At 37.7% G+C, this 24,521-nt stretch overlaps 1 protein-coding gene, 1 long non-coding RNA gene and 1 pseudogene across 2 annotated transcripts; 1 reads left to right on the forward strand and 2 right to left on the reverse strand.

Annotated features, from left to right (window-relative positions):
- The first annotated feature begins 11,739 nt into the window (after nt 1-11,739).
- Nucleotides 11,740-15,989, forward strand: LOC145222652 (meprin A subunit alpha-like; annotated as a pseudogene).
- A 1,431-nt stretch (nt 15,990-17,420) lies between these two features.
- Nucleotides 17,421-18,103, reverse strand: LOC145224485 (uncharacterized). Its single transcript, XR_013859666.1, has 2 exons — nt 17,541-18,103; nt 17,421-17,460 (listed from the first exon to the last, which is right to left on the reverse strand). It is a non-coding gene; the product is annotated as an uncharacterized LOC145224485 (long non-coding RNA).
- A 148-nt stretch (nt 18,104-18,251) lies between these two features.
- On the reverse strand, nt 18,252-19,569 carry LOC145222653 (uncharacterized). The gene is made up of 3 exons (XM_080088823.1): nt 19,509-19,569; nt 18,371-19,428; nt 18,252-18,275 (listed from the first exon to the last, which is right to left on the reverse strand). Exons 1-3 carry the CDS (start codon nt 19,567-19,569, stop codon nt 18,252-18,254), a joined length of 1,143 nt encoding a protein of 380 aa, XP_079944949.1.
- Nucleotides 19,570-24,521: the final 4,952 nt, after the last annotated feature.

Consider the following 24,521-nt stretch of genomic DNA (forward strand, 5'->3'; position numbering starts at 1 on the left):
CCGCTTCCGACGCGGCGTAATAAATTCTGGATAACTTAGTTTCTTATTCGCAAAATAACAAAATTATAAACATGTTTTGTTGTTTTTGTTTCTTAAGACAAAAAAGTGATTTTATTAAGTGCTGATATAACCTATCTGATGGAATTTTTGTGTGTATATACATAGCAATAGTCAGTGCAACGTCAACGAAAGGCACATAGTTGTTTCCACATTAGTTTCATACGCAAACTCTCGTACTGACACTGCGAATATGTGTAGGGTTCAAATACATACTTCTCCTAAAAACAGTGGACAAACAGTGGATGGAGATACAGTCAATTTATGACGACAAGCGATATTATTAGCACCAGACATTTCGTCAAACACGACTCACTCATAATATCAATAGATGTAAAGGGTAACAACACGTTTTTTTGAGAAACTAAAGTTTGCACAACAATGTAACTTTTTTTAGATATGAGCAACGCAGCACCAAACACCTTAAAAGTAATAGATCAGGAGATTAAGAGATAGTTTATTGATGCTAAGACATAAGGGTGACCATGGAAATAGACAACCAATACTTCGACCCACTTACACTGAGGAAAATTCCTTGTCGGAATCAGTGGCAATTTCAATTGCGGCTGTGACGGCGTCCATTGTCATTGTTTGAATGATTGTGGTCCTGGTTGCTTTTAACTTTCAAAACCAAAAGCATTTGACTCAAGTGGTCAAAGCGTTTATGTAAGTTCAGGTTGGTAAGTTAACTGCGCGTGCACAGAGTCATTTTTTTTATTTTTACAGCAGTGCAGGCAAGACGCCACCTCCTAAATATAACGGTGTAAACTTTAAGCCACAGGAGGGCCACGTAAACTTCTCTGTGGATATTGATAAACAGTAGAAGAACCTGCATCCACTTAAAAATGTATTTGTAAATTTTATAAGAATTTTTTTTACATATTTTTGAGCAGATTAATGCGCCCGGTGCTGTTTACTTCCACCTGACAATATGCGACTGGCATTAAATGCGAATTTTAATTGTAATTGTTAACTCAATATAGAGTAGACATTTCATATGCACAAGTAAAATCACCTTGTGTTATATAAAGCTACAGCCAGCGATCTAATAATGACTATTGTATTTGGCCCTACAGTGATAATGGTTGCACACCTTTGATCTACATTAAGAACTCTTAATGAATTCCGCCCAGTTAATGTCCGAAGCTGTTAAAAACAGAATTGCAGCGATTGCTTTGAAAAATGTACAAATTAAATCTTGCGTCTTGTATGTTTACTGATACTAAGAGTAACAAATTTCGTGTAGGTGCTGCTGGACATTTGTAATTGAGTCGCATTAAGTACTATTTTGTACATAGCGTACCAAAAAATTGTTAAAGTGCTGATATTTTGACGAATGCCAACAGGTAAAAGTGTAAAACTATTTTTTACAAGGCATAAATGTTTTGTTAACGTTAAAGCGTTTCAGTCATTAATTTCTTTCCAGGTAAACATCTTCCTGCTTGCAAAATGTTTAACGCTGTCCGGAGTTTATATTGTCGGGTTTGTAAAATCATCACCAACAATTGTGCCACAAAACACCTAGCAGACATGAGCTTTGCACGTATTTTTTATTCAACTTCAATCAACTAATAAACTCCACCAAGTACAAAAAAGCATCACCTTATACAATAACTTAACTCAATTCCCGTCGGAACAAAAATTAGGGAGTGCTGATTTGCTGCGTGCTTAAATCCACATAAAGGCAGAGTTGTTTGGCGTAACTATTCAGCTCCATTGATTACAAAGTTTGCTGCAGATTATTGCTGCAAAAATCACCTGGTGCAAAGAGCAGATGTACAAAATACATATGAATGGCAATTTTCTGTGTCATAGGAAATGCCGAAACTGCTAACCCTTGCACGCGAGGATCATTCGACTCCATTCAACTGAATACCCTTGCAAACCACAAAAGCGTCACTTATAAAAACACAATGTGAATTGAATTTGAACGCACAGGTCTAAATCAAATTACATTAGGGAGTGTCAATGCGCTATGTGCTTTATGAGGATGAGTTACTCGCAATGCGGAAGAGTAAAAACACGTTGTTGGTAATCCTTATGAGGGCTTTGTTGGTAAATCCTGTCCTACGGCCGCATGGGGCCTTAGAACAGTTTGATTGACAGGTATGCACGAGCACCAGATACGCAAATAAAGCAACAATCGTTAAACTCGCTTGTTAAGACATCCACTAAGCTTTTCTCTGCCTTTTGTCATGTTTTTCGAAAAAATACATTAAGTTTCAGGTACAATAAAATTCCAAGTGGGAAAAGTGCTTCCCCTTCCCCTTACGTGTCGGAATCGATGCATACACTTGGTGGCAGTTGGTGAAATACGCAGTTCCAACGATGATTATGTTTTGTCTATGTTACATCGCAAATTATTTTTGATTACCGTTTCCCCATATTGTAATTTTCAGTGTAAATAGCGCTATCATGTGGATAGTTTCGCGCCTCGTGTTCGACAGGTTTGCTGGAAACGTCGGTAGTTCGTTTGTTGTGTCTAGGAAACAGTGTTGCCAGGTTGCGCTTTTGTCGCCGAATTGGGCTACTTTCGACATCGAGTTGCGGGCTTTTTTCATGAGTTGCGGGTTGCGCCTTTTTGGGCGGGCTTGTAAATGACATTTTCTACCGTATGACGAGTAATGATTGCATTTATTATTGTGACGTGGAAAACGTTGTAAGTTAAATTTCGACAAGAAAAGAACTAATGAAACTGCCGAGCGTCGAAGACTTAACATCCAGCTAAGTAAAAGAATGCTTTCAGTCCACGCAATGCAATGTTAATTTTTCAAACAAAGAAATTTAATAAACGCCTTCGTTGTTACCACGTAATAAGAATTGTCTCTTGGCAAAGACCATTGTTTCAAAGGTCATTTTACTTTGTTATTAATGCGAAACATATTTTTTTAAGTAGAGATTACAAAACTTTAAAAAAGTGGGTAAACAGAGTGTGTTCAATGCAGTGTTACTGGAAACAGCTCAATTTCACGTTTGAAATGCACAAAAATTAAATCTGAAACGGAGAAACCTGAATAAAAACAGGTGAGAGCAGTAAAAATCAATTGTATTTCAGGTATTTGTAAAATTGGGCTCCTTTTGGGCTACTTTTGACGGGTAAAGTTGCGCCTTTCCACAATTTGACCTGGCAACACTGCTAGGAAACTAGTGTCGTTTGTTTTCAGGAAAATTAAGTAAATTATCTGTTAAATCTGAAGTAACCTGTTTCGTGTTGCTACGCACATAAAGTCTGCCAGTAATTCGTGACCAATAAGTTGTTTTGGTAAGTGTTGTTTTATTTGCTTGTTTATCTTTGTCAACATTATGCCAATAACTATTGTTTTGTATTGTTAAACCTTTGTTGTGACAATGTGCCTGGTTTAAAGCGTACTATGTTATTTACAGTTTGACTTGATTGCTCGTCGACAAATATTTGTTTAAAGTCCTGGTCCAACTGTTCGGTAAGAGCAGGGGTGTCCAACTCGAAAGTACCGCCGTGCCAATCTAGGTTTTAAAATATACTCGCGTGCCAACGTTTGGTACTGTTTCCAAACCATGTCTTAAACGTCTTAACGGTAGAAAAAAATATGTTGTCAAACGCGAGTAAACTTGCTGATGATACTCCAGAAACCTTTTATAGCATACTGTAGCGCTACTATTTCTGCGCCTAAGGTTCAGGAGGCTGCTCTAACGGCTAGCCGGTAAAACCAATAACTAGATCGCGCGCTACTCTTACTTCTTTTGCAAAACAGTAACAAAATATGCAATATATCCTTTGTTCTTATTATAAAAGCGGAGTAAAATAAGCACGGTTCTCGACAACACAATCGGGCTAACGTAGCACTTTAAAAACACTATATGAAAACAGACAAATTAGTAAAAGATCTCACAAGCCAAGAAGCACGTTCTACCAAGGCCGACCAACCAAGTCTGCCCGATCACATTTTCACAGCCCTCACGTTAGGGAGCCAGCCACGAGGAAAAACAGCAGTTATTCTTGGGGCAAATTAAGCAAAGTCCCGAGGATGTTTGTAATTAGGGACACACGCAGGAATGCCAAAGGCAACAAGGACGGTTGCGTCCGAAACGCAAAAATGGAAAACAATAAAAATAAAAGATAACATACAGTGACGAAGCAACAAACAAAGTTAGTGTTAACACAGTGAAGAAACAGCTAAATAAACAAAGGTGATAATATTAGCAACACATGGAAATAAGTATCATATGGTGAAATTGCTGTGCAATAGACAAATAAATAATATTATGGGAAACGAACAACATATTGTGACAAAAGAACAAACGAAACGAGTGACAAAACAGTGCAATAAACAAATTGATAATATTATTCGTAACAATACCATGTCGGTTAAAGCGCAGAATCCATAACATGGAATATAATACGACAGCATAAAGGCCCGGAATTATCCAGAATTCGACAGTTTCAAGCGCCTAAAAGTAGACGAATCGAGTCTAAAAACGACCAGTTTAATTAGTGGATTTGTGTAACCTTGTAACCGATCATCTTTACTGAAGTTAGAATAACGGACAAAAAGAATCAATAGAACATATGAATTGCCTGACAAATCCTAATGTTTTTCCATCTGAATGTGCAAAAACTTGCGTGCCATTTTCAAATGCTCTGCGTGCCACTTTTGGCACGCGTGCTACGTGTTGGACACCCCTGGGTAAGAGTGTAATATTGTAAAACCGGCGTTTTTCATTGTGTTTATGCCATTATATTTTCTTTAGAAAACCGTCCGCCAGTCTAGAAGTAACTGCATTCTGCTAATTGAAGCCATCAAGGGCTTTGTTTCAAATAAACTGTTGCAACCTTGTGTGGAGTGTTAGCGGGAAGAAGCCTGTAGTTGGGATTTGGCAGGCGCGTTTTTGAATCAAATTAGAAGTGCCAGAGTGGACGTCTGTGCCCACCAGGAGCACCCAAGTAGACGTTACATTCGAAGTTTTCGAAACGTTTGTTTAAAACGTTTTGATTTAAAGTGAAGCTATGCCTGGAAGTGAAGGAGGTCAATCCTTTTCATCACCATTATCTAGACGCCAAGTAGTGCTGAAAAAACATGCAGCACCGTCAATAATCCAATTGAAGCATGGCAAAGAATTACTTAATGACTGGTATAAGACTGCTGAAAATGCAATCAAAATGTGCGCATTGGTGGTTGTTCGTCGTGACACTGGAAGCTGTGATGCTGCCCTCAATCCTTGATGGGTTAGGCATAGACTAACTAGCCGATTTGCAATTAACATGAGTCGGTTAAATATGTTAAACTTAACACTTTGTTCCGTTTGCTAATGTCATGTTGTGCGCTTACATAGCAATGTCTATCTATGATAAGTTTAAAGTTTAATAGGGAGAGTTTGGCTGATATGCGGTATTATCATCGTGTATATCAAAACAGGTGTAAAACTGACAAGCAAATTTGCCGTTAAAAACATTTTACAAGGTGTCGCCAGAGCGCATACTGGGTAAGTAACATTTCGACAATAAACCAATCCCGCAGAATTTGTTTTAATTTTCGAAAGCTTGTTACTTGGCCAAAAGCAACAACAAGACAAATCATTTTCTGCAATCTGTATTACAAATACTATTGTTAGTTTTGTTTTGTTTTTTCTATTGTTGTTTATTAATTGCTATGTACATATGCATACAGGTTGGAGACGGGTTCAATATATCAAAGCACTTATAAAAAAGATATAAGTTGCGTGCAGGCTTTGTTGCGAAACTGTATTTAAGAAATTTACAAAAAAACATACAAAGAGCGAAGAAAGATAAGGCTAAGAAAAAATTTCTGTACGACGGTAAAAGCTGTATCAATTTTGTTATCCAATACGTCACTAGGAATGCTGTACAAATATCGTGAGAATTATCTTTTAAACAAAGCGTAAAATTACTTAAACATAAGTGACATTGAGTTTCATTTTATTTTTGTTCGCTTGGTTTCGGTTCATGCTTGCCCTTGTATGTTAATTCAGTCATGTTGGTCACAGCAACAGCAGAATTCTCGAGTGTGGATCCACGTATGTTATAGCAGTGACTCTGACCTAACAACAACCACAACAACAGTTATTTACTCTCTTTTTTAGGTTGAATTAAAAAAGTAGCTTATTGTTTGTGCGATAAATCCAAATCACACATTTGCCTTTTGCTCACAAACGATCTGCCGTTTTAAATTTAACAAACATATTTTAAAAACGTTTGTTTTCAATTTAAAAATAAATTTTACCAAAATTAAAAAACCTTGTTTGAGCTACCTGAAGTTGTTTCTTCTCTTTTTGGTAACTCTATAACATAAAACTTGTTAGGTTAGATTATTTTACCCAAATATTACGGCATAACCATAATAATACTTAGGAAATTGCCGGAGTGTTCGAATTACCAACGGACTTTAATTTCACTTGCTACAGACAATTACTTTCTTGTGTTTATTTAGTTTTTCAGGGCCTTTAAACATAAAAAGTAGCAATATTACCTGGTACTTCAGCCCCAGGTTCAACAGTGGCGACGAACAAATCTGCAATAGCTGCCTTAGAATTTTGATTGTCGAGTTTTCAATGTTGTAGGTTAAAGTCCGCCTGTCCCTTTCTATTGTTATCTGTACAAGACAATTCCTAAATGAAACCTTTCAGAGACTACAAAGAGTGTAATCCAGGGGTTCCCAAACGGGGAGGAATTTACTTTGATTTCTACATGTGGTTTATAAAGAGATAGTTTTGGGAATATACCTATGAAGTTGGCAAAAGATCAAATTTTTAATGATTTTTGTTTGGTTTAGCATCTAAGTTACAAAATAGTCTATTGGGGAAGAATGAAAATGTTTTAAAATGTTAAGGGGGGAATTCGTCGATAAAGGTTGGAGACCACTGGTGTAAACAAAACAATTCATTAGCAAATTCAACATTGCTGCCATAATCTCGTTTGGTAAACACAGAAAAAAAATGTTTACTGAACCATAAAATTAAAATATTTAAAATCGAACAAAAATTTAAATCGAACAGGCAAAACGCCTTTTTAGTGATTAATGTTCACAATTTCTTAAAACTAGAAGTAGCAAAAAAATACATCTACCGTTATTTTTCTTGATTTACTATACTGTCGGTTGGCTGTTAATATTTCTGTGTCATAACATCGCCAACAGGGTGAACAAACGGATTGAGTAATAATATACCCCGTTACCTGCGACAGATACAGCAAACTGAAAATCGCGAAGGTCAGTCATCCCAAACTCTTGAATAGCCTTTTTGCATTCACCGTGAATAATTTTTTAAATGCGCCAGATGAAATTTGTCTTCTTAATTTCTCCTCACCGACTTCATCCACATCTACCTTAAACGCCAAACTGCTTGGAGCAAAATCATAGGCCCTACACTTGCCCTTGTATAAGGCATAGCAGACTACGGCTACTGAGCCGCCAAGCATCACTATTTTTTTGGCATCAAACCTATCAAAAAGGCTGGTTCTAATGTCTTCCCAGTTACCATCGATTTGGATTGATTATTTATTTTTTCGTACTTCCAGCTGGAAAGCCGCGTCATCAAAGGTTCCTGTTGCAACCAATGTAAACCCAGTGCGGTTTGACTCAGATGTTTTAACTACGTCCATGGATTGGGGATTGGCCACTGCGTTAGTGGTGCGAGAGTTGGATGCACTCATAATTAACTGTTTGTTATTGCAGCTACAGAGTCACCTCTTTCTGTCAAAACAAGAAAGAAGAAATGTTGAGGTATGTGAGCGACAGCAGTTTTATAACGAGTTGTACACAGCAACAAATTGTGGCCTTAGCGTTGGTACATTGGGTGATTCGCATTAGTTTTCATAAAACGGATTTATTTTATTCTCATAATCTACTGGATAAAATCTACCATTTACTGGATAAACTTCTTTGCTCAAACAGTTGCCTGAACAATGCGTGCAGTGTATACTAATTTTGAAACCTCTTCTGTCACATTTTTTTTATCAACAGGTCAAGTTTATGTCCGTCTATTCCAAACTGCCTCTGAAACCTATTGCGAGTATCTTATCATTCTATTCTTCACGAGCTGATGATAAAAGAGTGACAAACAAAGAGTATCAGTGAAACATCTGCTTTGTTTGACATCAGCGTTAAACAAAGAGTTTCTGATGCAACACTATCCAGCTCATACTGAACTAGTGGTTCCGCTTTACACAACAAAGGTCCCAACTTCGTCGTCATTTTATGACAAACTGCGAAATAGGAGCCTTTTGACGTACACGGCAGGTCCTACATAAGAACGATGATTTCTAAACGTAATTCAGTTCCCTGTCAAAACAAGCCTCATGAACAAATGGTTCCCATTATTAACAACAGTTCTTCTTTTTACAGAGTCACAATTCAACCTCCCATTCAACCGAATCAATGATATATCTGTACAGTCTTATAAAATGCTGTAAGTTAAAATACCAAGCCGTCTATGTAAAAATATAATAGTTTAAAACAATTAAAACCCATAAGGCGACTGAGTGAAGAGCAGTGCTTAATGGGAAATAATTTAGAGGCAGTAGGCCTACTATGCAAAGTCTATGGTAAGAATCACCTCTTAATTACCTCAAAGTCTATGGTAAGAAACTTACAGAAACACAATTATCCGATCTGAAAAGTAGCTTGATGGAAAACAAAACGAGAGCTTGTTTATGTACTGGATACATTCTTTTAAAGTCGTTTTAAAGAATTACTATTTTATCGTTTGATCTTATCCTGATAATCCAACCAACATACTATGTATAATGTATTTTTGGTTATTTATATTAAGGACTTCTTGTAAATCGCAAACGTGTTGGTGTGTGTCATAACGAACTGTGAGTGGTGAGGATTGGCACACTCTAAATACTGCAAAATCTCCTATTTTGACGCATGACAAGACATTGTTATGTAATAAAAAAAAACGTTCAGGGGCATTTTTGCGCTAGAGTGGAAACTGAATGTTTTTGACAGCTTTTACTTAAATAACTATAAAAAGTAAATAACTATAAAATATAAAAATAAACTTTTCTAGAAATAAAAAGGTGTATAGTTACCCTAGAGTTTGACCCAGAAAAAAAAAAAGTTTTCCTGCACAAATTTAAACCTTGGCCCGCGTAGTAAGATAACGATTTTGAATGGCCCGCAACAAAATAAAGTTGGACCACACTGATCCAAATGAACATTAGCATTAAAATATATTGTTAAAAAATCGCATTGACAATGTTGTGCAAAATTGATCATGTGGACATGACATGGATTGGTTTCTATTTGGGACAGACACCCCTCCACTCCAAAAAATCGGTTTAAATTTTGTTACACCTTTTTTCGGTTCTGCTGCAATGGCGGGCTGTCAGTACCCAATTTAACTTGTATTAAAAAATTAAAAGAGTAAAACGATTAAAGGGGCAAGCAGCGCAGATATACAGTCGCGACACAACCACAGCTGAACACCAACTCTAACTGTCAGCTTCTCAGCCGCGTGGTGCCACGTCTCCACAGAAGCTTGAGAACCACTGTTCTAAAGCAACTTAAAATGTGCTCATGGCCCATTTTTAACCCAACGCTTTGTGAAAAACTGTCGGGTAAAATGGTTTTTAAACAATATTTAAATCGCTTTCCGTTATTTAAAAAAAATCTTTTGACTACATGCCTACTGTCAAAACAAGAACTGTTTCCCCTGATGTAAGTTATTTACGCCTCTACTGAACCTAACAACTATTTTGAATGCTCAAATTGTGAGATTGGATAACCACAGGCACTTTCACTAATGTTTAACCCCTTGTAACAAAGAAGTTGGTTCCGCTTTGAGTGACAAAGAACAAATTCAAAACCTTTCTGTAATTCTATTGCCCACTTGTGGCCAAATAAACAGGTAAAATAGTTTTTTTTAACTGGTAATGACAAAAGATTTAAGTGAGTTCAAACAGTTGACACTGCTAAACAGAACAACAAACAACTCCAGTGTTTTGTATGCCGATACACCGCCGGGTCAGGCGAACACAAATATCGCATAGGCTCTGTTAAACTTTTGATTTCACATTCTAAATATCAAAATTTTCAATAACTTTCAAACTATAAGGATAGTTTAAAACAAAAAAAGTTAAAAGTTTTAGGCTAAAAAGACTTAAAGCCGAAAGTACAAGCACAAACAACGACCCGAGACCGGTTTTTTTTAAAGCGAAATTATAACAAAAATGTGTCCACGTGATTCCTAGGCCTTGAATCGATTCCATATTTGACAAATTGTTTTCGCAAATATTGGTATATTTCTCAATCGGACACATTGGTTGATTGTTTATTGTAAATACTATCTTACCTGAATTTATTTAAAATCTATCTATTTTTAACCCTTTTATTTTCTGTTTGTTGTGACACTAACTTTAGTCATGCATAGTTTATTTGGACACATTGTCGTCATTGATCAGTTTCGTAAAACAGCAAGGACACCGAAATAAACATGAGTTCTCGGTTCAAGTGCACTGTTATTTTAAAAATAATTGAGCTCGCGTTCTGGGTCTGTTCTGCCGTAGATGGCAACCCACTCTACGGCCGCTTTTTCTGCTTATCTGTGATATGGGTAAACTAACGCTTTGAAACTGGGACGTACAACTGTTTATCGCAATGAGTCACAGCTTACATTTATAAATTTAAAATAATCTTAAGGGACGGTCAACAAAGTGGCACAAACATTTTGAAAGTTGATAAAAAATTCATTTATTGCCGTGGTTAGCAACCTGCGGTTCGAGCCCCCTCAAGAGCCCGTGAAAGCAAAATTTTAAACAAGCTTCTGTAAAGAATTTTACCTTGCAATACCATGTCAAAAAAGTCAATAATGTATGGCCATAACAACTTCCTTTGATTCAACAGGGTACTACTTGACAAAGTCCATACATTAAAACATATAACTTAATAACAAAAAAATAATGGTAAAACATACATTGTTGTCACGTCACCGAAAGTTCTTGTATTGCTTATGTAGTGACCTTTTTATGTAGTGACCTTTTTATGTAGTGACTTTCTGTAGTGTTTGGTTACATACTTCAAATTAGTGATGCACCGAACCCGCCTAAAAAGGTTCGGGCCGAAACCGAATATTCGGCCACGAGGCCGAATAATTTCGGCCGAATCAGGCCGAACCTAAAACCGCATTTCTTATGGGTGTTTTTAACTGAACCTTGTGTTGTTGATGCAAGTGAACTCAATTATGACAAACCAAAATCACTTTCATAATGCGAAAGCTTCACTAAACTTGTAATATTTTGCAGACAATGTGGCAAGTATTTTATAGATACAACAAAAAGTTAATTTATGATGTTTCGTATGGGCGAACATGAAAGTTTGGGTATTAATTCCATGCAATCAAAAAGTTCGGTTTCGGCCGAATTTTCAAAAAAGTTCGGGCCGAAGCCGAAACATCGAAAAATAGCGTATTCGGCAGAAATGTTTCGGCCAACCGAAACTTTGGTGCATCACTACTTCAAATCATGTTGTTGTTGGATCACATTCAGTTCAATTCTTGTGTTACTAAGAGCTGTTCGAGTTGGTGCCGAAACTACTTTAACTATTGCAAGGACTGAGAAGTGCATTAGAAAACAAAAGGTTTCGTTAAAAGTTGCCCACGTACGAAACAAACTTTGCCACAATTCCAAATTCACTTTGGGTTGTCGATTTACAATTAAATGCAAACTTTTTAAGCAAAAATGTCGACATGGCAGCATTTGTAAGAAGTATGGATAATTCAACTGTTGGGACAACTTTGCAGCAGGTTGTTCTAAGGAAGATATTAATGTGGTAAAATGAAATTTACAGACTTGCAAATTTCGTTACGTACTTTAAAACGAAATTTATTTTTAGATACGTTGCTTGTCTTAGCAAACAGCTGAGGAGCAAGTTATCACAGTGCAAATATTTAGTTAGCTATCATGTAGTGCAAGCAACGAGCGAATTGTTTTGTCCAATTACTGTACATCAGCTTACAGCAAATATTGGCTGCTAGTTGCAGCATTTTGCAAAAGTTGCAAAATTTTTACATAAACTGGATGGTAACACGTAAACGCAAAAATATTGCAATTTAAAATCATGACGTACAAACAAAATGATACAAATATAACAAAGATTGTTCCAGTTTATAAAAAAGATTGTTCCAGTTATTGTTTCGGGTGCCGGGCTATGCTCCTAAAACACAAAAAGTGTGATATGCTATTCGAATCTAATTTAAGTGCAAAAATGCAACAACGGTATTGCCACAAATAGAAAAGTGCAGCTTTTTTAGCGTTGACCACATACACTACTGAATGTGGGTACAATATGATTTTCTTGTAATCAACTACATTTAATACAAAAATAAATATTGCACAACAAGATTAGGTTTTCTGTGGATTAAAAAATGCTATAACACTGTTAAATGAATGGGGTGTTGAGTTACATTTCTAAAAATCGCGGCGGTGTTATACAACAGTTGATGTTTTTTTTATAGTTTTAGTCAGCTTTAAAAACTGCTTCAGTTTTGATTCTTGCAAGTGTCATGCAGAATCTGTTTGTCATTGCCTTCGTGTTATGCAGCGTACTTGTAGTGCAGGTATCTATTACATTAGACTGCAATCACATCATACAATGGAATCAGGATGATCTTTATTTTGTTTGTTTTTAGGCAAATCGTACGCCACGAGAGTTTATGATTAACAGTGGAGGTGGAGTTTTGACCAAAAGTGGTAAGAAAATATTTTAGAATGCAAGATTTAGTTTTCGCACATCGAACACTAAAATATTTCGATCTATTCAGAACTTATGGTTGGAGAGCAAAACAGCATTAAAGTGTTTGAAGCTTTCCAAGAAAGAGATATCTTCAAAATAAACGCTGGTAAATGTTACTCTATCTCTCTACAAAAATCTCTGAAAATGCATCGTTTTTTTATGATCCAACACAGATAAAGGTCTTCGTGATGGCGATATTGCCTCAGTAAACACCTACAACACGATGGTTGACGAGGGAAAATACTGGGACACCAGGTCTATACCGGTTTCGTATTCACCAGCTCTTAATCTAGAGGTACATACAGTCCAACACTTTTGTTTCATTTTACGAATGCCTCCTTCACAAAATTTTGTGTAGGCACTAGCATCAATTTAAGAAGCTCTTCGTGAATTTGAAATGCGGACCTGCTTGAGCTTTATCGACAGGACAACTGAAACTAACTACCTTTATTTTGATCCTTCTAACGGGTAGGCTTCCCTATTTTTTTACCAATTAGTAAAAGTAAATAAATCAAGCAAATTTTGGAACAAAGAAATAGAATAAAAATAAAAATAGTGTGAAATCAAGTTACTAAAACAACATGTGCTGGTCGTACTATGGTCAAATTGGTGGAAAGCAACCTGTTTCTATTGGACCTGGATGCGAATTGATGGCAACGGTAATACACGAAATAATGCACGCCCTTGGAATTTATCATGAACAGAGTCGGACTGATCGAAATGATTACGTGACAATTCAAACAGAAAACATCACCCCAGGTATTAGCATACCAAATAACTTCAAATTTTCTCTCAACAGCGAATTATACCATTGCTATGTTGATCAAACGCAATGTGTCAGGAAAAACTTCCAGCTCTTACAGCCAGTATAGTTTTGAGTCGTAAGTTATTAAATGTTTTCCTTTTTGGTAAAAAGAGCAACTTTGACTCATACAGTTACGAAGTGCTTGATGACAGAAGGGTACCTTACGACTACAATTCCGTTATGCATTACTCAGATACGGCATTCACGTAGGTTTATTTTGCTTTGTAATTTTATTTATTTTGTAATCAGGGTATTTCCAAACATAGATCCAATGGTCAAAAAACCATTATAACACTTGACCCAGCGTTTCAAGACGTAATTGGTCAGATGCGAACATTCAGTGTTGGGGACGTGACAAAAATTAACCGCATGTACCAATGCGGTAAGTCTTTAATTTCTGCTTTCCAAATGGCCTTTGTTGTTATATATTTTATTTTTTTCAGCGGAGCCCCTGAGGGTTTCATATACTTGCAACTTTGAGAAAGAATCTGTTTGTGGCTATGCACAAGATTCTACAAACGATACCGACTGGTTGAGGTACGGTAAACGTCTTATGTATACTATATGTGATTTTTTGTGCTAACAACATGAAGTAGCTAGCGTTTTCGATTTTTATGACTGAGGGGTCATGATATTGATTTCTTTAACAGTCTCTAAAAGCAGAAAGTTTGTGACAAATTTGAATTTATAGATGCACGATTGGTGAATCACCATCTGTGATAGTATCACCAAACGTTCCGAATACAGATGGAACTAGCGGGATTGACGGATACGGTAAGATCGGATGCTAACTAAAGCACACACAAAACAAACTGATAATATGTTTTTATATTTTTGTAGGAAGTTACATGCTCTTTCACAGTAATGCAGAATTGAACGGAGTTGCAAGTATGCGAGCAATGCGCTTAAAATCGAATGTGCCCCAGCAGTGTCTCGAGTTTTCCGACTACATGGATCTTGCGGCCTACAGCCAAGCATCATTAAGGTATCAAACACTAACATGTGATTGAATGTTATAAATGAGTCAACAAAGATTAAACTAAAACAATCGGCGTAGCGTGTATGTTGCCACAATTGACCCATCAACTGGCGTGATATTGCAACTGGGATCACCTGTTACAACACTAACTGGAGACCACGAAAGTTATTGGAACATTTAGCGTCTTACCATTTCAGCACCAGCAGAATATAAGCTCGTGTTTGCAGCTAACTCAGGTTTGAATGACCAAGCTTGTGTGACATTGTTAATTTTATATCCCTGCGTTTTTGCTTGCAGGTGGTCAAACCCTTGATGTGATAGCAGTCGATGACATTACAGTTCTAGACAAACCTTGTGAGACTAGTTATTTTGTTATCCACGACTATTCAGAATTACTTGCTAGTTCATCACCCGGTGAAAACGTGTGGAGCCCTCTCATGTACACTAATGAAGGATATGCATTTTATGTAGCGGTAGGTAATCAAGGTTAATTCGCAAATTAACCGGTAAAACGACTGTGGCAAATTTTAGGTATTTCCTGCTGGATACTAAAGTTCCAACAGCGAATATTTGTCCATGTTTTACCAAGTCGCCATGGGTGTCAATGATGATCAATTACAGTGACCATTCTATGATAGAAATATTAAAATGTCAGTGGTTGACCAAGAATCCGATGCACTGCTCAGGATGAACCAATACAGCCATTTTATCACAAGCGACAGATGCGAACCTTGCTGGATTCAACCTACAAGGGTTGGTATTAATTTTAATATGTTTCAGGAATTAATGACTAGCTATAATAACGTACTTTGTTATCAAACAGTGGGTAAACGGTGGATGGGGATATAGTCAATTTATGAAGACAAGCGATAGTATTGGCACCAGGCATTTCGTCAAACACAATTCACTCATGATATCAATAGATGTGAATGGTAATAACACGTTTTAGGAGAAACTAAAGGTTACAGACAAAGTAACTTTTTTAGATATGAGCAACGCAGTCCCAAACACCTTAAAAGCAGCAGATCGGGAAATTAAGAGATTTAGTTCATCGATGCTAAAACGTAAGAGCGACAATGGAAATAGACAACCAATGATTCGACCCACTTGCTCTGATGAAAATTCCTTGTCGGAATCCGAAGCAATTTCAATTGCGGCTGTGACGGCGTCCATTGTCATTGTTTTAATGATTGTGGTTCTGGTTGCTTTTAACTTCCAAAACCAGAAGCATTTGAATCAAGTGGTCAAAGCACTCATGTAGGTTAATTATGTCAAAATAATGGTTAATTATACCAATGACTTGATCTTTATTATTTACAGAGGTACAGGCAAGACGCCACCTCCTGACTACAACAGTGCTAACTTTGAGGCATTGGAGGGCCACGTAAACTTCTTTCCTGTGAATATTGAAAAAAAGTAGAAGGCGTGGGCATGAAAATATATTTCAAAATATGACAACGAAATTTGTATAATAATTATTTTAGAGTTAGCAATTTACATGCCTCTATGGGTACAGTACATGATTTGATTGTTACAGCAATTAATGTTTTTGAGCGTGCAACAGGTTGATGTATTAATAAATTCGTAGTATTGATTTTAGATAGAGGAGTATTGATTCTGGAACGAACAATTCTGCATGTGGGGGCAAATTTTGCAGAAAATACATGTTTTATTGTCTTCTTTATTGTGGTCTGCGCCTTATATTTTGCTTTAGGTCAGGGGTGTCCAAACTTTTTTTAATGGGGGCCAATTTTTACCAAGTGAAGGCTCCCGCGGGCCAACGTTTTTTTAGAATTAGGAACACAAATATGCGGGATTTAAGAAAATGTGAAATTTTGTTGCGTCAGCACGATGTACGCTTCCTTTTTACCGGGAAATACAGTTCCATGAAAGGCTTTTGCGTGAAGTCGCCAATCCTAAAAACCTAATCCGGACGATGGCGGGCCATACGCAACACAATTTTAAAAAACAGCAGCGGGCCACTTGAAACGCCGCTGCGGGCCGCATTTGGCCCGCGGGCCGCACTTTGGACACCCCTGCTTTAGGTGAAACTATCATTACTATGCACTGCACAGTGAAGAAAACAATAAATTGCGCTAAACTGAATAATATCACAATGTGAAGCACAGTTGTCCGGCTATAATTTGTCAGACATTTGCGTACAACGCAGCGCACTAACTTGTTTTGTCAAAATGATAATTGTTGATAGTTGTATTAATCCCCATGCATACGCCAAGGTGTACTTATATACGGTTAGCACAAGAATTTGCTCAGCTCCATGTTAAGCAACGTCCCCAGAAAACACTACCCTCGCCCAAAAAAGCAAACTGAAGTTCAACGCAAGGCTAATAATCCGTTAATCATTTCGCAATGCAAATATGCTCTCTATGTTATGTGGCAAAACAAGCAAAGTTAACACTAAAGTGATAAAATGTTGTTTAGTAAGTGCTTCTAGTAAAAAGTGCTTAGGAAGAGTGAATCACTTTATACGTAATACCTAGAACTTTTTTACAATTCGTCTTTTTAATGCAGGTTTGAAACTTGATGAATTGACACTGTAGACTCTGAACGGCCGACCTGCAAGGCTGAGCCTCACAAAGGGGCTTGTCATGTTGAAACACGCCCCGCCCTTTCCCACACAAATCTCGTGTAATAATCCACAGCGACAACAGCGGCAACAACCACAACGTCGTACACAATCAGGAACGGACAGAAACAGGAATGAGAACGGAAACGGAGGCGGTTTTCTAAACAAGAAAACGAAACACATTGACATATGTCCACGCACAAAAAATGCCAATGACTAACTTACCAACTATTTTGCGACACAGGTCAACAGGTACAGTACACGTATCAACAGTTGCAAGACGATGAAACAATCGCTGCAATCACTATAGGAAAATACAGCATGCCATAAGTCACACATAAAGCCATGAATTAATTTAGGTCACAAATCGAATTAAACACTCACCGACAATCACGGTAAACAGCCTTCACTTGAAGATTAATTAGTCAGTCGTCACAATATTTAATTTAGCCTTATTCGTCTCTAAAAATGCAACACAAACGAATTTACTTAATGCAGTAATAAATCACCTTATTCGACCACGTTGTACAGTAAAATGAACTAATCATTGCAACATACAGACAAAGGCCTTCTAATTTTACTGTTACGCACATGGCGATTGTAACGTCATAGCAGGGGAACAGTGGGACAAATTAATCATGCGTAACTGAACGTGGAGATGTAACATACCTCCACCTAAATGTATGACCCGGGTAAATACATTTCACACACAAACAAACATCGAACGTTCAACGAAATTCAATAAACAAAACAGCACACTAAGCATCGCTTTCAGCGGCGACAATCAAGCAAAGTTTTGCAATCGGTCGTTTGACACGATTGTATCGCGTCTGCACAAGCACCGAGCGTACAGTTCCCGTTTTATCGGGAAATGTATCTGCAACGCGACCCATCAACCACTTGGAGCGTGGTTGTGAATCATCCACGACGAGAACCACATCGTTGATCTGGAGATCTTTCCTCTTCTGGAACCACTTCTGCCTGGAAATGATGTTCGGTAGATATTCGCGAACCCAACGGATCCAAAATTGGTTCGCCAAGTACTGCACTTGCGCCCAACGGCGCCGCACGTAACAGTCTTTTTTATCGAACAAGTCAGGAGGCAACTTCGAGTTGCATCTCATAAGCAAGAGATGATTGGGTGTGATCGGCTCATCATCGCGGGGATCAAAGGTGACAGGAACAAGAGGACGCGAGTTGAGTATTGACTCAACCTCAACAAAAAGCGTAGACAATGTTTCGTCGGATACAACTTGCTGTGTCATCAGAGACGTCAGAATTCGCCGGATGGAGCGCACCATTCGTTCCCACGCACCACCCATATGACTGGCTATCGGGGGATTGAACGACCAACGAATTCCGCTTTGTTTCAGGTACTCCTCAATGTGTACTTGGTTCCAAGACTGCAGTGATTCTCTCAGTATCCGTTCTGCACCGACAAAGTTCGTCCCATTGTCGGAATATATATTTACAGGATTTCCACGCCGACCAATGAAACGACGAAGCGCGTCGATGAACGAGTCTGTAGATAGGCTGTGGGCAACTTCGATATGGACAGCTCGAATCGAAAGGCAGGTAAACACTGCTCCGTACCGTTTCACTATGCTTCGTCCCTGCTTAACTGGAAAGGGACCGAAATAATCCACCCCTACGTGTGAAAACGGGGGCTCGTCTGGATGCAATCTCGCTGAAGGAAGGTCTGCCATCCTCTGTACTCCAGCAGAAGCATTTCGTCTCTTGCAGAACAGGCAATTCCCAATCACTCGGCGTACGGCTACTCCACCTTTAAGTATCCAAAACCTTTGGCGCAGCGGCGACCAAGTGTGGCCTATCCCAGAATGTCCAACAAGACGATGATGTCTCTCAATAACTAAGTCAGTAAAATGACACGAATGTGGCAGCAGAATCGGATGTTTGGCATCGTACGGGATAAAAGCCTTCTCTAATCGACCACCAACTCGAAGCACGGAGTCAACAACAATTGGATTCAGTTTGAACATGTGACGTTTCACAGAGGTCTTCGTAAAAGAGCCCTTCTCCAACGCAGCAAGCTCGAAGTTAAAATGCTTTCGCTGCACATATTTAATCAACTCCAGTTCGGCAGTATTTAATTCTTCAAAGGACAATGATCCATGATTATCCACCACAGCTTTGTCACGCCGAACACGCGACAGTAAAAATTTCTTATATCGAAGCAGCCAGGCGATACTCTTTTTCAAACGATGCAACGAAGAGTACCGATGAATGATCCTCTCAACAATGGACTGCTTTTCTACAACCCAAGGCAAGTTAATTAGGACAGTGCGTCACATTGGACAAAATATAAGTGGCTAGTTAAAAATATCAAACTACCCCGGACAGAAAAATGCTGGGCTTTAAAATGACACCAGTAACTAACGCCGTTATTATTCATTACAAACTTGTCGGATATTGGTTGGTAACTTACATCATCTTGGCCAGAAGCATCTTTAACAGTTTGCCAAGTAGTCTCATGGGGCCTCATGTACTGAATTTTGTACCGTGTCACCCATTGCTCAAGCTGGTTTCTTCCTTGTGTGATGACTCCAGTGATTCTTTTTGGTTCAAGCAAATCGACTTGAATCCATTCCCCAGCCACCCCTAATATTAAACAAGAAACGATTGTACCCATTGTCTACATAAATCGTTCTTTTTTTCAAAAAAATATACGATATCAGCAATCAGCCTTAGATGCTTTCACTTTACTGATGTGTTAACTGTTTAAAAAACGACACAAACTTGTCTAAAGCATTATAACGTATGTGCAAACATTTTTATAGGCATTGCTTGCCCATGTATAAAAGGTATAACTTACTATTTTGCGCAACCCACGACCCGTAGTGTAATCCGGGTCTGAGGGGAGTATGAAGTCTGCTGTTCCTAGGGTGATGTAAGTCGTTGCTAGGATCAAAATACGACGAAGCAGAGATTGCATCGTCGGCAATGTGACCACTTCTTAGTCCCAGCAAACACAAGGAGTTTGCAAACACCAGAGCCTTTTTAGCTCAACTGTTGGTTTTTAAAAACAATTTTTGAAATTGGTAAAAACAATTTTTTACACACAAAAGGTGGAAATAGACCATAAACTGGACAAATACACCAGGAGAAGTAAAGGTAAACTTATGTTGTTATATTTTATATGTTTATACCTTACTGCAGATTTTTTGGCTGCTTATGCTATGTTTTTCCTGCGTTTGTGTACTGCAAAAAACTTAGTGTTTTATGCAGAAAAGCGAACCGGCAAACTATTTTAATTCTTTTACTTACGCCGGTTTGCTTCGATGGATATCTTAGACCATTTATTCCCATCTACAAAACATCGGAAAATTATGAGTCAATCTGCATTTGCAAGAAAGAACGGTAAATTTAAAGCATTTGTGGTAAGATTTTTTTGAATATAAGTTATTTTTAATTTCAAAACCTTTCCAAAATTGACAAGAAATACCTTCACATCCAAATGAAGCTGTAAAAACAAGATTGTTTTAGTTAATTAAATTAAATCCAAGCACTTACCAAACGCATAATATATTCTTACCGCACAATCCTATGATCGCAAGAAGTACGATTACTATCCTAAGCATCATATTTTGTGTAGAATACCGCAAGTCAGAAGTATTCCAAAACATAAACCAGTTGCAACGAACGGATTCCTAAATATGCCTATTATTGCCTCTTGTCTTTGGGAATTGGTAACGTTTTTACATTTTTCGGGTATGCGCCACTGACAGGAAGTGATTTGTGCTGACGAATAAAAAAAAACCCGAACCGGAGTTGAACCCCATATTTTGTTGGGCGTTGGACCCGAACCGGAACTGAACCAGTAAAAAATGCAGTCTGTTTCATGTTTTGTTTTGTTTTTCAAAACAGCGCACTCGAGATAACACTTATAGAGGGTGTCAAAAATAACAGTGCACTATCAAAATTCTTCTGGAGTTTTATAAGGCCAGGTAGATGATCGGTAGATTAAATTTAAACAAAGAAAAATTGGAACCGGTTTAAAAACCGCAAACCGGTTCGGACCGGATAATTTGCCCAAACCGGAACAAAACCCGAACCCGAAAATATACATTTTTAAAAACCTGAACCGAACCTGAACCCATATGACAAGCGGTTCGACTCCCTGGTTTCATGGAAGCCGGTTGCATGTTTTCGTACGATTTCTTCAGGAGGCGCCATCATACTTGCGTAGGCTATATCGATGTGATTTTGTGGTTACAGCAATAAAAGTTTTTGAGTGTGCAACAGGGTCTTGCATTAAGAAACCCAGGTGGTAAATATTTCAAGGGAGTGTTGATGGACAAACGCAAAGCAACTGCTGTCAGGTTTGTGTCTACTTTCTGTTTGTCTTTCTTTTTTATACGCAATACGTAGAATTTAAATACATAACATAGGTGATATAAACTGTTTGTCGTAAACCACATTGCTTGATAAAACTTAAGTATTCCATTTAATACTGTATTATTCACATATACCTCAACAACAACAAATCCAGTAGGAATTTAATCGCAAAGAATAAAATAAAATAGTTTGTTTTAGAAAGTAGTAAATAATTTGCTTCCGAAGGGCAAAAGTTACAAAAATTTTAGTAGGCATTCTGTTGTATGAAATATCCGTTCCAGTAGATGGCTAGTTTGCCAAGTTAACAGCCGCAGGGTATGAACAAAATTGTTTAGCAAACTCGGCAGATGTAACAAATCCGCCAACTCAGGCACCGTCGATGTAATATCAGCTTTCCATGTGTAGGCTGTATTGCTATGATGTAGGTGTCGATAATTGTTAAGTGCATTGTTGGTGATTTACAGTCAATATTATATGCTTCAAAACTTTCTGTACTCCTTCAATCCAATTTGAACGTTTAGGACAACAAGCACCAGAAAAAGTAACAAGATTTGTGTCATTTGTTTGGTTTAATAATCGAGGATATGGTGTGTTACAATACAAAACAACTGCTGCAAGATTTTTCGCACTGAAATGTGTTACAGCCACAGTGGATTGAAGTCATCAGAGTTGGCTGATCGTAAATGTGTGACCAAAAGGGAAACAGGACCTCAAGGTGGCCCAGTGGGACTCGGCATCTGGAAAAATGTTGCAAAAGGAGGAGCAGGACCTCTAGAATCACCAGGTGGCCTAGTGAACCCCGGCATTTGGAAAAACGTTGCAAAAGGAGCAGAAGGCCCTTCAGAATCACCAGGTGGCCTAGTGGAACCCGACATCTGGATAAACGCTGCAAAAGGAGGAGCAGGACCTCCAGACTCACCTGGTGACCTATTGGATCGCGACATATGAAGGAGCATTTGCCAGAAGAGCTCTATAAACTTGATATGAGGATGCAGTTGGTCAACAGACAAAATGTTCTGTATAAACTTTATGTCTTGTCATTGTATGAATAATATAATGACATTCAGACATTCATAAGTTTATGTAGATCTGCATCCTTGCAAAATAGGTTTATTTATTGATTTGTTAAAGGCACAAATGTATATTTTGTAAAAATGTACAACACAACAATAAAAGCTAATTCTGTTCGACCATGCTTAAAGTTATTGCTTTCAAACTTCCGAGGAATTAAACAAAAACACAGGTTGGTGAACCGAATTATACGGTTAGTCAGGTTTCAGAGCCTGTTAATGCCTTTTTACTTTTGTTTGCGTATTTACGATACTTTTGAAAACTCCCAAAGCGCACTAATGTACTAAGACACAGGGGTTGATATTGAATAATACAAATAAAAATATCTCAGCCGTTTTTTACCAATCTAAAAAAACAACAATTGTATTTTGTTACATAGGCATCTTAAGTGTCTGTAATGTCTAAAGGGCAATAAAGGAAGTGGTAATAATAACAGTAATTGGTTGCCGGAATAAATTAACCAGGATTGATAGCTTTTCTCTGTAAGTTTATTTTACAAAACTTGGTACATCACGGTGGAAAATATTTTTAAGGCTTTCTAGCTAAGAGGAATTGCTTCTTATTGAAAATAGCAATTTACTATGATTGCTTATTCTGACAAATTCTAATTCGATTTTATAGACAATCGCATCTTCTAACCCAGTGGCGTGCAACCTTTTTTGCCTGCCTACGATTTGCATATGTTTTAGTTAAATTTCAAGTTATTGCTGCAAGAAAATATTTTAATATGTCCTCCCTATATTTATGTCTGTAATGTGTACAGTCGCTAAAAATGATCGTCCGGTGACCTAAATTGATAAGGAATAAATGTTGCAGATTTTTTTGGAAAAGTCTGAGATGTAAGTAGCTTTACATAACTCACCACGTTTTTACTAATAAACCCAACTTCGCAGAAATTAAGCTTGCCTTCATTCATGCACTTTTATTTCAAAATGAAGGACTGCAGACCCGGAGACCCAGAAAAATAGTTTGCGATTTTGGTGACCGGCGAAGCTATTGGCAGGTGGTTTCTGCAAATTGAGGCTGGGTAGAGAAGTTAAAAAAGAAAAGATGCGATTTTTGGGTGCCCCAATTCTTCTCAGAGTTCTTCTGGGGTCGGCAAAACAAAGACAGTCACGTAAGTAAGGCTTTCTTCTGATACACTCGAGACACTGCTGGGGTACATCGACTATGCAGAACTACTTGCTAGTTTATCATCCAATGATTACGTGTTGACAAAAATTATAAAAGTAGATGAGTAAAGAAAAGTGCAAGCTATTGTAGACTAACTCAACTTCAAATTTTCGAATTTAAATTTGTCACAATAAGCAATCAACGCAAGGTGCTATACCTCAATAGAGAGAATTAAAATGAATTTACCCCAAAGTGTACTGAATTTGTGAAATACACAATTCTATGAATATTTTACCTGAATATTTAACACTTGTTCACTCAACAAATATCAACAACTCGGCATTTTAAAGTATTCGCCATTGTGTGAACAAGTGTAACGCATTTGTGTTTGTTGACGTTTCTTAGTTGACTGAAGACTAAAAATCTCGCGTGCAAGCTTCAGATTTTGTGGTGTTTTTCAATGCATTGTTGCGTAACACAGGCTTGGTACACAAAGGTATAGAGGTCCGCGAATATCCCTAACAAACTTTAGTCCAGGCGTGCACTTATCTTGTCTTGTCTTTAAATAATGCAGTGGGTCAAGGTCACTTAAAAGGCAAAAAAAACTTAATCTCTAATCAATGCAATCAGGGTAATTTGCTAAAAGTTGCAAGACGTTTGAATATAGCAAAACGCTCATTGTAACTAATTAAGAAATTAAATTCTAATGATTAGCCACTTTACGGTAATTGCCGGTTCTGAATCATCAACTAAATAAAATAGTTACGCGCTTCCGTCACTTCGTACATCCTATTAATTTTTACATGGCTCCAGTCAAATTTACAT

Source organism: Phallusia mammillata, chromosome 4 (assembly GCF_965637545.1).
Source record: "Phallusia mammillata chromosome 4, kaPhaMamm4.hap1.1, whole genome shotgun sequence".
Lineage (NCBI taxonomy): Eukaryota > Metazoa > Chordata > Ascidiacea > Phlebobranchia > Ascidiidae > Phallusia > Phallusia mammillata.